We start from the raw sequence: 13,849 nt of genomic DNA on the forward strand, positions 1-13,849 counted from the left end.
CACATTGCTGTTTTCTTTGCATCTATTTCAGAGTCTGGATACATGGACTATTTGAGCTCACCTTTAATACTGCAGCTTCCATCTTCCTGGCTATGGACTCTTCAGGCACATTATATGTTATGTGTATGGAACTGTAGTCCCTGTACTGACCAATGCACGAAAGTGTGGTACTATGTTTTGGATTGGTCACAGTGAAAGCCTTATTGATGACATCTGCTTTTGAGTGGAAGTCTCAAAACGAGTGGACCATAATCATTTGCTGCAGGTGAGTGTCTCAGATATTTTGTTTAGCTTCCTGCTGTCAGTGTGGGATATTAGCAGAGAACCCTTTGCAGCATTTGGCATACATGGAAATGTGTACTTCCTGCCCCTCTTGCATACAAATGAATGCTTTTGGCAATATAAATGATTTCCACTGTAGTACTTTGCAAGGCATTCTAAACATGTTAATGAAGCCCTTTTGATATTTCAGATAAAAGAAATTTATTGACCATATAAATTGGCATTCAGTCCATCTCAGTAAAACAGACAATAAAACAATCATAAATACATCGAAAATACATAAAAATCTGATTCCTAAAACGAAAAATTAAGACTACTATGTCCATGTTCTGACACATATATTTGGCCTATTTCCTACATAATTCATTGGCAAGATTGAGAATAGCCCTTTGCAAGAAAGAACGCCTGTATCTCTCAGTTCGGCATCTCATGACAATTAGTCTGCCTGTTTGATTGCTGTAATCTACCCGATGCCCCAGAGGATGTTGGGATGACATGATTGACTTCATATTACTCTGTGATACTCTGACAAGCAACTCATCTACTGAACTTCGGTCATGTGACCAACAAACTTTCCTTGCTTTAGAAACTAGTCTACTTAACTTGGTCATGTCTCTAGCAGCGGTATTTTCACCCCACGCAGCTAAACAGAATGTAATGGTGGTCTTGATTGCCGATTTTAATATAGAACAGAGAAATAAGAGTTGGTCTAGTCCGAATAAATTAAGCTTCTGTAATAGGAACATATGCTGATTAGTTTTTGCTAGAATATGTTTTACATGTTCATCCCACTCCAATTTATCAGTGATGGTTTCTCCCAGGTATTTATAAGATTGTCAAGCGCTTCTTAGTCACAGTTTTTGCAGGAACATATCAGAGGAGAATACTGCTTTAATATAGTCAGTGCTCTGCGGAGTGACTTGAGTAGGTGAACTTGATCTAACAGGTTAAGTTCACTTTCAGAATAAGTAGTTACAGCCATTGTACTACTGAACCTTTTACATGCCTTGCCATCAGCATCAGTTGTGAGACACTTGACCATTAGTGGATTCTTACCTGTAAGTAATTTGGATTCACAAATCTTTCCACCATTTTGTTCATCTCCGAAATAGGGCATCTTTGCTGAACAGCCCTCATTGCCTGGACTTTGTACCTTGTGATCCCTTCTTCTTTTCATTTCACCCATTAAGCACAACTTGTTACTGTGATGGTAACCAATAACAAATGTATCCATGGTGACATTCGCAACTATTACATCCCTGCATTGGCTTGCAGGAGCAAATGGAGTCTTACTTCTTGCATTATACTTAGAGGGTTGTGATATTGATGATCATATTCTGCCTGAATTGGAAAGTCTTTGGAGAGGCCATGCAGTTGCAGTGTCTTCTTAATTAGAACCCTCTTTTGTGCCATATTATTATTGATTAATTTCTTTCATTACATGTAGGTACAAACTGGTTGTAGTGTACTGACCACAGGACTGGGAAGAGACATGCTGTCGAGCAATCTACGAGCTGCACTTGAACTGCCCACTACTCAGAGGCAGCGGGGGCTACCCGTTCCTGGGAAAGGCATCCATACCTGGCGCTCATCCTGTAGTAAGTAATGTTTACATGTACATGCTATTGTGTCTGGGCTGGGTAAAATATAATTCCTTATCCTAGGTTGCCAGGGTCAGCTCTGTGCATCGTTGTCTTTGTAGAGAGTTTCAGAGTATGTTTGGTAGACCAAACCAACTGTGAATAGGAAATAACGGCTTTCAAACAGCATGTGTGTGTATTTGATTAGATGTGTGTGTGCGTGAAGCTATGGGGTTGGAATGGGATTTATTGTGATTGGTGATTACCCAGTATGTGAACATAGAGCATTCGATATTATTTATAATTCCTTTTGAAACAGGATTACTGAAGCATGAAGTTGATGGACAAATTTAGGAATGAGAGGAACACATGCAAGCAGTAAAGAGGAGAAGAAACAGTTAAGTGACACCTGTTCCACTGAAAAATAACCAAGTAGATGACCCAGCTAGCAAACAAAGGCATAAAATGTAAGTACAGGTATAACTTTTGAGAATGAAGCTCATCTTGAGGAAATAGACATCATTAAATAATTAACATACTAGACTAAAATTGCATTATGCAGTCCTATTCACAAATTCTATTTGATTTGTTTATCACGTGAATATATTCAATGTGAAAGGAAGTCCTCTAAAAAACCTTCAGATGGCTTAACAAAGTAGAGGACTCCCTGTAAAGAAAAGGAAAAAGAAAACAAAATATATAAGAAAAAATGAACATGTTCAATTAATAAGATGCAATAATTCTTTGAATAAAGTTTCTTCTGAATGATTTTGCAGAAGGTTTATTTGTAATATTGTCTGATAGAGAATTCCATGTTTTGATTGTACGTGCCCTTAGTGATAACATCCTCATTGTAGAATTATACCTGTTATAATGTGCATTGCCTGAAGATCTGGTATTGTAATGATGAATATCACTGTTACATATTAAGTAGTCATTAAAAGCATTTGGTAACAGTCCATTCCATGCCTTATAAGCAAATGTAGCAAGGTTAACCCTAATAATGTCATCAGCTTTTAACAACTTAGAACGCTTAAAAAGAGGATTTGTGTCGTCCCGTGGTTTGGCATGTGTTATATGGCGGACTGCTCTCTTCTGTGTAATACAAATGGGATTCAGATTGGTATATCTAGTACCAGACCATATGTTACAACAATACGTAATATGTGGCTGGACTAATGTCTGATAGAGAATCTTTAATATGTGTTGTGGCAGGTAATGCTTAGCTAAAACACCGTTGTTTTTTGCAACTTTTTTACAGACAGTTGTAATGTGGTCACACCATTTAAGTTAATGATCTATATATACGCCTAAAAATCTAGTACTATTGACTTGTTGTAGTCTTTTACTCCCCATAGTAATATCAGCATTCCATGTAAAATTTTTAGAAGTGTTAAAAACTATATAGTTTGTTTTATCAATATTCAATGATAATTTGTTGCCAGCGAACCAGTCGCTGAACTTGTCTAATTCAGTTGATACTTCAATATGAAATAAAGTTCTCGATTGTGATACGAAGAAAATATTTGTGTCGTCAGCAAACAAAACAACTTTAACTTTATCAGAAACATTGGTAATGTCATTAACATTTAGGATAAAAAGCAATGGACCAAGTATAAAGCCTTGTGGCACACCACATTGAATTCTCTCCGGTTGGGAATGAGCATTTTTGTAGGATGTATATTGGTAGCGGTTTGCTAAGTAACTGTTGATCCAATTAAGAGGGGTTCCTCTTATGCTGTAACGGTGTAATTTATTAAGCAGAATTGTGTGGTCTATTGTGTCAAAGGCCCTTGAGAGGTCCAGGAAAACCCCGACACAGGTACTATTCTTGTCAAGATTACTATACAAATTGTCAATGGCATCAGCTAGTGCTAGCTCAGTGGAGTGTTCAGGACGGAATCCATACTGTTCCTGGCATAAAATGTTATATTTTGAAATAAAGTTAAAAATACGATTATACATAAGCCTTTCAACTATTTTGGAAAAACATGATAATAGTGATATAGGTCGATAATTTTCAAAGTTTTCTGAATCCCCTTTCTTAAAGACAGGGATGACCTTGGCAATTTTTAGCATATCAGGAAAAATACCGGTATTGAACGACAAATTACAAATGTGGGTTAATGGTTTGGTAATAAATAGGATAACTTGTCTTACAATACCAGGCTTAAAATCATCGTATCCAGCTGCTTTATCGGGTTTCATGCAAGAGGCTGCTGTTTTTAACAACTCCTCACTGACAGGATGAGAAAACATGGAATGAGTGTTAACATCAATGTTCACAGATTCCTGTGATTTACGTTTGTGGTTGATTTTACTTGCCAGTGATGGCCCCAGATTGACGAAAAAGTCATTAAATTTATTAGCAATGTCATGGTCGGTGTTAATCTCATTGTCACCATCCTTGAAAAAGAGGGATACGATGATTGCTTACGACCTTTATGGAGTAGTTGGTTAATGGTATCCCATGTGCCTTTTGGGTTACTCCTCGCATTATCAAATTTATTGTTGAAATATAAGTTTCTAGAAAATTTGATAACATGATTGAGCTTATTTCGATATTGAGAATAAATAGTTTTATTTACACCAGACGGGTTCTTAATATGTCTTTTAAATAGCTTATCTTTTCTTTTGATAGAAACTAGAATACCTGCAGTAATCCACAGGTGTCTCTTTCGACGTCTCTTAGATTTGGTGACGCATTGCTCAGGAAAGCATTGATTATATATGGCATTGAAATTGTTATAAAACATAGAATAGGCAATGTTTGCATCAGTTTGGGATGAATCATTTTCCCAAGAAGCATCTCGGATTGTTGAGAAGAAATTCTTTACAATTGTTTTGCAGTAGTTCCTCACATACATAGGGCCCCTTTGCCTACTTTTGTGTATGGCAGTTTGGAGAAATAATGGATAATGGTCACTGAGATTGGTTACAAAGATACCAGTTATTAGTTTGCAGTCATCATTGGTTATAACATTATCTAAAAGAGTTGCAGAAGTGCAACCCACACGGGTAGGTTTGGTAATAGTAGGAAAAAATCCACTGGCATATAGTAAGTTTAAAAAGTCAGCAGATTTAATATTGTCAGCAAGATCAATATTATAATCACCCATAATGTATGCACTATGTCGTTCATTCGGGAGTTGGGTTAAAATTTTGTTTTCGTGTGTCAGAAAAATATGCAGTGAACTTTTGGGAGGCCTATAAATTACGCCTATGGTATAATTTTTTATTGCTGATGTTATGTCAACCTCTATGAACATTGACAGAATCATTGAAAATGCTTATATCGTTTCTGACTTTGAAATTTAAATCGTTGTTAACAAATAAACAAACACCGCCACCTCTCCTTTTGGGACGATGCCTTTCAACAAGCGTATAGTTATTGATATGGATTAGGGGGATATATCTGCAGTAAGCCAGGTTTCGGTAAATCCAATGACAGAGAAATCCTCCTTCAATAGAGACGTAAATGTAGTTATCTCGTCTAAGTTTTTGTTAAGGTTTCGACTATTATGGTGGAATAAAGACAATATGTGTTCGCTAGACATCTTGTTGTATGAAACAATATCGTAGTAATTGCATGCGATAGCTTCCTCCCCTGTTTCAAGGTATTTTGCAGCTTGCATCGCTATAAATAAATAAATGTATAACATGAACGCCATCATCTTTGCATAGGTTCTGCTGAAGAATCCTTTGTTCTGACATTTCTCGCTCTGCTGAGATTAGGAATAAATGTTTTCTTCTTTAGTCTGATAGTTTGAAAGCCGTCTTCGTCTAGGGATATTTGCCTTTTGTGGGGTTGGATGTTTCCCCTTTGTGTGCTTGCCCCCTCCATCCGCTGAGATCCAGTCTCGGGTTGTGTTCTCCGTTGTTCTACTACTTTTTGTGTTGGCAATGTCGTCTTTTGTTCAGTTCGCTGTTGTTGGTGGGTTTTCTTTGACTCCTGGTTAGGATTACTTGGGTGTCTGGAGTTCGCGTTATTGTTCTTCTTTGCTGTTGAATCTGTGTTTTGTTCGGATTTCTGTGCCCTGACCTCTTTAGCTTCTTGAATAGCGTGATCGTCCTGTTCAACTGACCCAGTGACTAATCCCTCAGACTGATATTGTGTTTCGTTTTCATGTGTATCTAGGGTCGAGCCAGCGTGTGTGTTGTCATGGCGATACTCTTCAAACGTCTCAGGACAATTAAAGCTTTTATGTCCAAGTTCTTGGCATTTAAAGCATCTGACCTTTGGGCAATTAGCTTCCCGGTGCCCTTGGACATCGCAAACTTTACATTTGTAGTTAGGACAGTTTCTCCTGATGTGATCGCTTTCCAAACACAGATTGCATACTTTAGTTTGACCATTGCGCTTTAAGTTCATATTAATCCCGTTAATTCTAATTGCGTAAGGCAAGCTCTTGTGTTCTTCAGGTAGTTCTAACTGTACATATCGTATTCCGTTCTAGATATTTGGGAATCTGGGGAAGGTCTTTCGTTTCCATTCGCCTCTTATTTTACACCCATACTCACAAAGTTTTCCTGTTAGATCTTTGTCCTGTATGAATGAAGGTACTCCGAAAACACTAACAGTTAGGAACGCTCTGTTGACACCAGTAGAAACTGATTCCCATTCACGAGGAGTCCACTGTCCAAAATAAGATCAGCTTGTTCCTTTGCTTTTAATGTGATAATCCAGCATCCCAAAGATTTCACACAACTTGCAATTCCATCTCTACCAACATCATTCATGATAGCATACAAAATCTCAGTATCTTTATATGAACTGTCGGCAACTCTGATGCTACACTCCTTTAATTTCTCCACTGTCGCAGAATCCGTACTAACAATCTTGTAGGCTAACGAACGTCGCAAGACGTCATTGCCGAGATCTCCAGCGGAAAATGTATTCCAAAATTGGAATAAAATAAAATTTTCTGCTAAATATTGTCTCAATTAGTGTCTCAAATAATACAATTTGCAATGATGTAGTGAAAACCACACTCTATTTAACCTCGGAGATCATTAGAAAGAAGAAAATATAAGAGCTCCTCAAGGAACAGTGTTAACAGGTTGACGGGTGGTTATCCAATAACGGTTGGTTATCCAATTTTTTGACTTCATGAAGTCAGACCAACTTAAAATTGATCTCAAGGATTGGGCTTTTTGATAGGTCTATTTATATGTAGAGATATGCACTAGTTAATTGCAATTTCAGCCCTCCAAACTAGTGTAGGGATATGCACTAGTTAATTGCAATTTCAGCCCTCCAAACTAGTGTAGGGATATGCAATAGTTTATTTGCAATTTCAGCCCTCCAAACTAGTGTAGGGATATTGCAACACCCCTGTATCCTGGCCGAGCGGTAGCGCGGGTTATCAGGCAGCTGGAGGCCACCTGATGTCACGGCAGGGAAAAGGGGGGGACGAAGACTTATGATAGCAGGGCTTGAACCAATACACAAAAAAGAGAGAAGAATATAGTTAAAGAGAACTGGGTCTCAAATCAATAATTTAATAGCTTAATTAACTTTAAACATACACTTAACAAAAATAAGGCAGTGACTTTCTGCCGTACACAAATATGAAAGCAAACAACGGGCAGAGATTCAGTTTAAATAAATAGCAAATACACTACATACCAGGGTGTGGGCAGCACGGCTCTTAAGAATCACGAGAGTGAATACCCGACACGTGGCGCCAACGGCAGACTAAACAAATACTGCCTTATGTGGTCCCGCCCGATTAACTTCTGCAATACCTCCGGGGAGAGCCCTAATTTGACCCTACCTCCGGAGTCTATAACATTCAAAGAAGCCAACCAGGACAGGAAATTATTAGTTGTACAATACAAAAGGAATGGCGCCCCGTAGTCAGCCCTCACTCCCGGACCCGCTCTCTAAATAATAATACTATACTGTAATTGTCGTGCTGCTCACCGCTGGTCTCCAGTTCTCTGCCCGAACTTCAACGAAATAAATTAAGTGTCCACAAAACAAAATACATAAGAAAAACAACGTCTTAATTAAACAAGGTAAAGAGAGCAAGTGAAAGTAAAATAGATAAACGGTAAACAGAACAACTCGCGTAATAAAAGAGCGAATGCCTGGAATGCTGGTGATGGCAGACGACGGGGAGAGCGAAAGAGACCTGCATAATAAACCAAAAGTAAATGGAATGGTGAATGAATGGACAACAAATCGCAGGGTAAATTATTCAAACAAAATGGGAAAACATATTCTTAGTAGCCCTGGGCGTGTTCGAAATACGGGGTACACGCATCCCGAACAACCCAGGGCATAACAATATGCACTAGTTTATTTGCAATTTCAGCCCTCCAAACTAGTGTAGGGATATGCACTAGTTTATTTGCAATTTCAGCCTTCAAAACTCCAGGAAGTTGAGGGTAAGGAACCTGAAAAAGTTTGTGGTCAGGACCATTGACAACGTGGTTTATACACGAAATCTAAGATTTATGTATATATCCAAAAATATCAGTTATTTTTAATTAACTTTCCCTGCGTCAGTTTATCATCAAAGCTCTATGAGGTAGGAACATGTTTCATTTGTAACTTTTCTAAGATTTTGACTGATATGATGCTTTTTTTGTAGTTTGATGTGAAGTTAGGCGTTGCAGAAAATGTACGTTTGCAGTGTATGCTGAGGGCAGCTATGGAGACCAGTTACAATCAGGTAAGTTCGTTCCTTACTTTTTAAACATCTTAGGTCCAAGCATGTGTTATATTATGTGATATGCCTGCTACTACTGTACTAGATGGAATAATTATTTCAGTATGTGAACGAAGACGTTACAAGTATTCATATTTGCTTGCATTTCATTTTTATATTGTAGGTGATTTCTGTTGGTAGACAGCATAATGCTAGATAGGTTGTACATATTCTACGGTATTTGCCAGTAGCACCCTCAGTTTTATCACAAGTTTTTGTAGTATAAGATGGCCGTGTCCATGTGTTCGATAAAGGTAACTGTTGTGTACATATTGTTGTTGGCGTTGGTACATAATAGTATTCCATGGCATTGGGATTAGTTGGTCATATGTACACTTAGAGTTGTAATAAATAAGCTGTATTCCCTTCAGCTATCATCTATTGACAAAGCAAATATTTTTTTAGATGGTTCTGGATTTTGGACAAATTTAAGATTTTATATCTTATTTTTTTTTATCATATGTCGGTTATAGCCATGATTTTTAGAATAGAAGGTTAATTTTTGACATGAGATGCATTGTGGGTTGCATGGCATAAGCATTTAAAAGAGCCTTCTACTCCTTAATATTAAAGGAGCCATTCACTCTTTAATATTTTCTGAGCATTAAAGGAGTGTTCCGACATTTAAAAGCTAGTTTATGATTTTATCAAGCATTGTTTATTACACATTTGTTTTCCTTTTCCTCCTATTTTTTGATGTAGAGCTTGCTAGTGGGGAACAAAATACCAGCGCTTAAAGAGAAAAACTGTTCTGCCTTCCCTTGCCATACTATATCTCCCGCCCTCCCACCACCCCCCCCCCCCCCTTGGATGTCGCAACCAGACTTCTCTAACCACCCAATCCTTTACATATAAACAATGTCCAATCAATTGCCAGGTAGTGTTTATAGAGTTATAGAACAACAGTGTTTGTTTCAATTATCAAGGAGACTTCTCTGCATATGCTGGTCTTCTCTACTGCTTTCAAATGCTAGCTAATGGCTAACTTGATCAATTGTCTTGCATTCTTTTCTTGATATAGTTTTGCCTTCTTTTGTGTAATCTAAATAATTAAGTCACTCACTGTTTTATTTAAAGGCAACAATGAACTAAGGGATTTTTTGGGGATCAACAGATAACTTCTGGAGATGAGTGGAATAACCCCAATGTTGGATGCTTCTCGGCCAAAAGATGTTTTTCTCATCAACTTCAAAGCAGTTGCTACATATTGATAGATAGTGTTCAAAGTTAAAAGTCTGCCAAAGCAAATGTAATAATAATAATAAATCCAGACCAGGTACTAAATGCATTTAACATGTGCACACTTCGGCAGCCGCTGCTGTGAGTATCCACCTTTATAATTAGTTTCATGATTCTTAGAGCAGGTTCCTTTTTTCTTTACCTGGATTTTGATCACTTTTTTGTAAGATCTTTAACTTGACTTGTCACATTTCGATTTGTTTTGATTAATACCTGGTTGACTTTATAAATTTGCTGACCACATAAAAGAAAAGAAAAAGAAGAAAAAAAACTACCTTAAAAGCAATGATGTCATAGATTATGGAGGATTTGTAAATGTTCTTTGAATATTCAATATGTTTGCCTAGCATTACCCTTCCTGCAAGTTGTTGACCAAAGCAAATCGTTAAAAGCAAAGATGTCATAGAATATGGAGGATTTTGAATTTTTTGCTTTGAATCTTGACAGGTCTCAACTATGAAGTGTGGCCTATTGCCGATCAGTCAAGATGCCTTGATTTGTGGTGAGATCTCTATACTATGACTACACGGAGATCGTGGTCGAGGAGGAACAGAAGGATCAAATCATCAGGGCCCCTGGACCCAAAAACAAGATCCTATTCTTGCGTAACCATGTATCATCTGCTGTGGTGGGTCCATAGAGGAGGCGTACTTCCTAGCCCTCAACTGTGTGGCAGCATGTGCGATACAGGTAAAGAATTAGCTGGACTTGGTCCAACGTGGTCGGATTGCTTGTAAAACTTAGCAGTGTGAGGCCAAATGTTTTCTGGTTATGTTACAGTTTGTTCATTCTCCTCCATTTCAGAATATTTTGGAGACCTGTGAAAGTTACAGAGTTTTCCTTTCTTAAGCTGTTTTTTAAAGAGCCGGGAATGGGGTAAGGGGGGGGGGGAGGGGGTTAGGGTTGAAAATGGACAAGATTAGTCAACTCGAAACACAAAGTAAATGGTATGGATTGAGTTAATCTTTGTTATGACCCTCTCCTCTGAGAAAAGTTATCTGAAATTTTCAAACTGTTTCCAAACAATATAATCAATTTGGAATTTTTATTGTCTTGGGAATGATTGTATCTCCTAGCCTACACGGAACTTGATTTTGCCATTAGCATAGTCTACTTCTGTATCAATATGTAGTCATTACACTCTCCTCAACTCTCTCCACCCCCGAAGATTCCGCTTCTGTACAAACTTTTGTTTGCTATTTCCTGAGTCAATTTAGGCTCTGAGTAACAGCAGAAAGCCACACGCAATTGCAAAGCCTGCTCCATAAAATGAAAAGAAAGTAACAGCGGTTGAAAAAGTATGTTTGACTGGAATAATTGCTAGTCTTGATGCAACTTGCCGACTCCAAATCGGATTTATGGATTGGATTAAGGCATAGTAGGGGATGTTTGCTTTCTAACATGTATGTGCACTAATAATGTTGACATTCAGCGATAAAGTTCCCATAATATTCTTTTTGATGTCTGACCCCAAGGGCAAGGTTACCCACCTGGGAGATGTGTTTCATTATTGACCTTGGAAACCAGGGTCTTTTGGCTAATGTAAATTCTTAGAAAAGCTACCAGTTGAAACTGTGGGAAAAATTTCCCTTAGAGATCATTCATGAAAGTCATAATTGAGTTTTCTATTTGTATGTCTTGAAGGTTCAGCTACACACTTTACTAGTGGGTTAGGATTTCAAGTGGTGGGGGAAGTGGGGGGTGTTGATGGGCAGGAATGGGAGTACTTGGTCCTCTCTTCTCCCTGCAGCATCAAGAGTTGGTTGTCTGGGTTTTGTCAACCTACAATTTTATCAATCGGTGTGTGTGTGTGGTTTTTTTTTTCGAGTCTGGGTAACAAACAATGGTCGTTACAAAGCGGATTATCTGCTTTCTAATAAAGTTACCCTTACCTAACACGAATATAGTCGATAAGTATTCAAAAAGTATTCAAAGATTTCCTTAGTATTCAGAAAATTTACCATATAACACACAGTACAAAATAAGTATTCCAATACTAATACGAATAACTATAAGCCTTCGTCAGAGCCAAAATATGTAAATGAGTGAAGTATTCGAATACCTGTTAGGTATTCAAATAGGTATTCGAATAGGTATTCGAGTAGATTTGGAATAGCTATTTGAATACTTAGCTCATTTACATATAAGTATTTGCTAATTTAAATAATTCGGCTCTGATGAATACTTATAGTTACTCGAATACTTATTCGCTAGTATTCAAATACTTGTATGCTAATTAGTTTTTTTATGAAGGCTTAACAGGTTTCTGAATACTTACTCGAATACTTATTGAATACTTGTATGCTAATCAGTTCAAAGTAAGGAGAGTTAGGAATTTGGCCAGCTTGTTGTCCTAGTTATTGATTAAAACTCTCCAAACAAATAATGAGAATAACCAGAATTCTGAGGTCTCCTTTTTAATTCAAAAATAAAATACAGCTTCTTCAATTTCATGTATCTTGGAGCATTCGTGCACTTGTATGCAAACCGTTTGTTCATCTCTTGTGGCTGTGGCTCTGTCCACTGGTTTCTGCCACACATACTGTGAATGTACTCTGAACATAAAACATAGAAATAATTAATAATGATAGGGCACAAATATACATTGGCACAATAACCACCCACCAGAAACGGAAAATATAATATATAATATTCAGTGCATAATACAGGGACGTCGCAACGCGGGGGAGAGATGGGTGGCTTTAGACCCCACTTTTTTTGCAAGCAAGCATGTTTACACATGTCTTACAACATGTCACAAAGTTTATATATAACCTTACTAGCCCTCCCCCCCTCCCCGTAATAATTATTAAAATGATGAAAAATTTGGCTCCTTGCATATAACCACATATGAAAAACAGAAATGTAATCACATTAAACCCTGCATGCCCAACACTTAAATGTTTTGCATTTTTATAACGCTATTTCAATGGTGAGTAAAATCTCTGTAGTACGGTAAGAGAAACGTCAGACTTGAACGTGAAGTTTGACTAGGTAAAACTAGGAAAATCCAAGTACTGAATGTCCAAATAATTACCAAACATAGGCATTGCCCCATGCACCCCATAACAATAAGCTTAACTGTAGTAACACTATAAGTTTAGGCCTAAACAAGAAATATACTACACATGTAGCCTTGTCTTATTTTAATTTGATTGTTAATTTTATTAACTGCAAATATGCTGTTTATCGTGGCACAAGACAGGAGAAAATTAGAAGTTGAACTGGGTTATTGTGCCACTGTCAGAAAGTTTCAAATGATTACACATAGAAATGAAACAGAAAAAAGGTCAACATACCACTTATTTTTATGATTTTTAATCATAATAATTTATTTTTATATAGCGCTTAAGTGTTAGGACCAGCAGAGCAAAGTCAGCGACGAGAAACGACAAAGGAGGAATAAGAGAGATTAAAAGAGTCGCTCGTAAGACTTGTGTTCGATAATGTAACAACAAACTGCATTCAAACGCTTTACCGTATGCTAATTATTCGTGACAGATACATGCCGTAGGCCTGGATAATGTCATCCACCTACCTGATGAAGTCAGAGACAAGGTCGGCAAATGGACTGCCAAGGACGCAGGTGGGGTCAGTGAGACAGGACACAAACTGAAGGTCGGTGAACTGGAGTTCGAAGCCATGATGAGACATTTGGACAATATGGTAAGATTTCAAAATGCAAAAATTCCAACTCACTTGGCCTGCAACGTCTGTGCAGCAGACCAACTAGCCTTATTTGCATTTAAAGATCTGAGCAGACATAGCAAGCATTTACTATGCTAATTGCCAACCGATGGCGTCGCTAGTTAACGTATGAGGTTTTTGATCATATGTGTACCGAGCTAATACGCTTTATTAAGTGAGATAATTCAGTGAGAAGTGAGTTGTAGGAAGTCAGTGTGGATAAGCAGGTAGCTTCGTTCAGTCAAAGTAAACAGCTGTGACGTATCAGGATGGTTGGATACACCATTTGATTTGATTTGATTTGTGTCTTACTTGAAACTCTAATTGTTACAGCTTGATACTCTC

General features: G+C 37.7%; 1 protein-coding gene across 37 annotated transcripts in view; it reads left to right on the top strand.

Moving 5' to 3' along the window:
• The window catches only part of LOC139959375 (gamma-adducin-like), a 75,289-nt gene that overhangs the window by 13,294 nt on the left and 48,146 nt on the right, over positions 1-13,849 (top strand). For 33 of the 37 annotated variants that reach the window (XR_011790071.1, XR_011790072.1, XR_011790059.1 and 30 more), the window contains 7 exons: positions 32-265; positions 1,730-1,880; positions 2,182-2,329; positions 8,462-8,542; positions 9,693-9,898; positions 10,265-10,507; positions 13,319-13,483. Coding sequence is in view for 2 of the 37 variants with exons in the window: in XM_071956937.1 (XP_071813038.1) it covers positions 13,460-13,483 (24 nt within the window). In the remaining 35 variants the exon portion in view is untranslated. The remainder of the gene's footprint in view (positions 1-31; positions 266-1,729; positions 1,881-2,181; positions 2,330-8,461; positions 8,543-9,692; positions 9,899-10,264; positions 10,508-13,318; positions 13,484-13,849) is intronic. The other 4 variants (XR_011790043.1, XR_011790052.1, XR_011790054.1 and 1 more) reach the window with 4 other exon arrangements.

This window comes from Apostichopus japonicus, chromosome 19 (genome assembly GCF_037975245.1).
Source record: "Apostichopus japonicus isolate 1M-3 chromosome 19, ASM3797524v1, whole genome shotgun sequence".
Lineage (NCBI taxonomy): Eukaryota > Metazoa > Echinodermata > Holothuroidea > Aspidochirotida > Stichopodidae > Apostichopus > Apostichopus japonicus.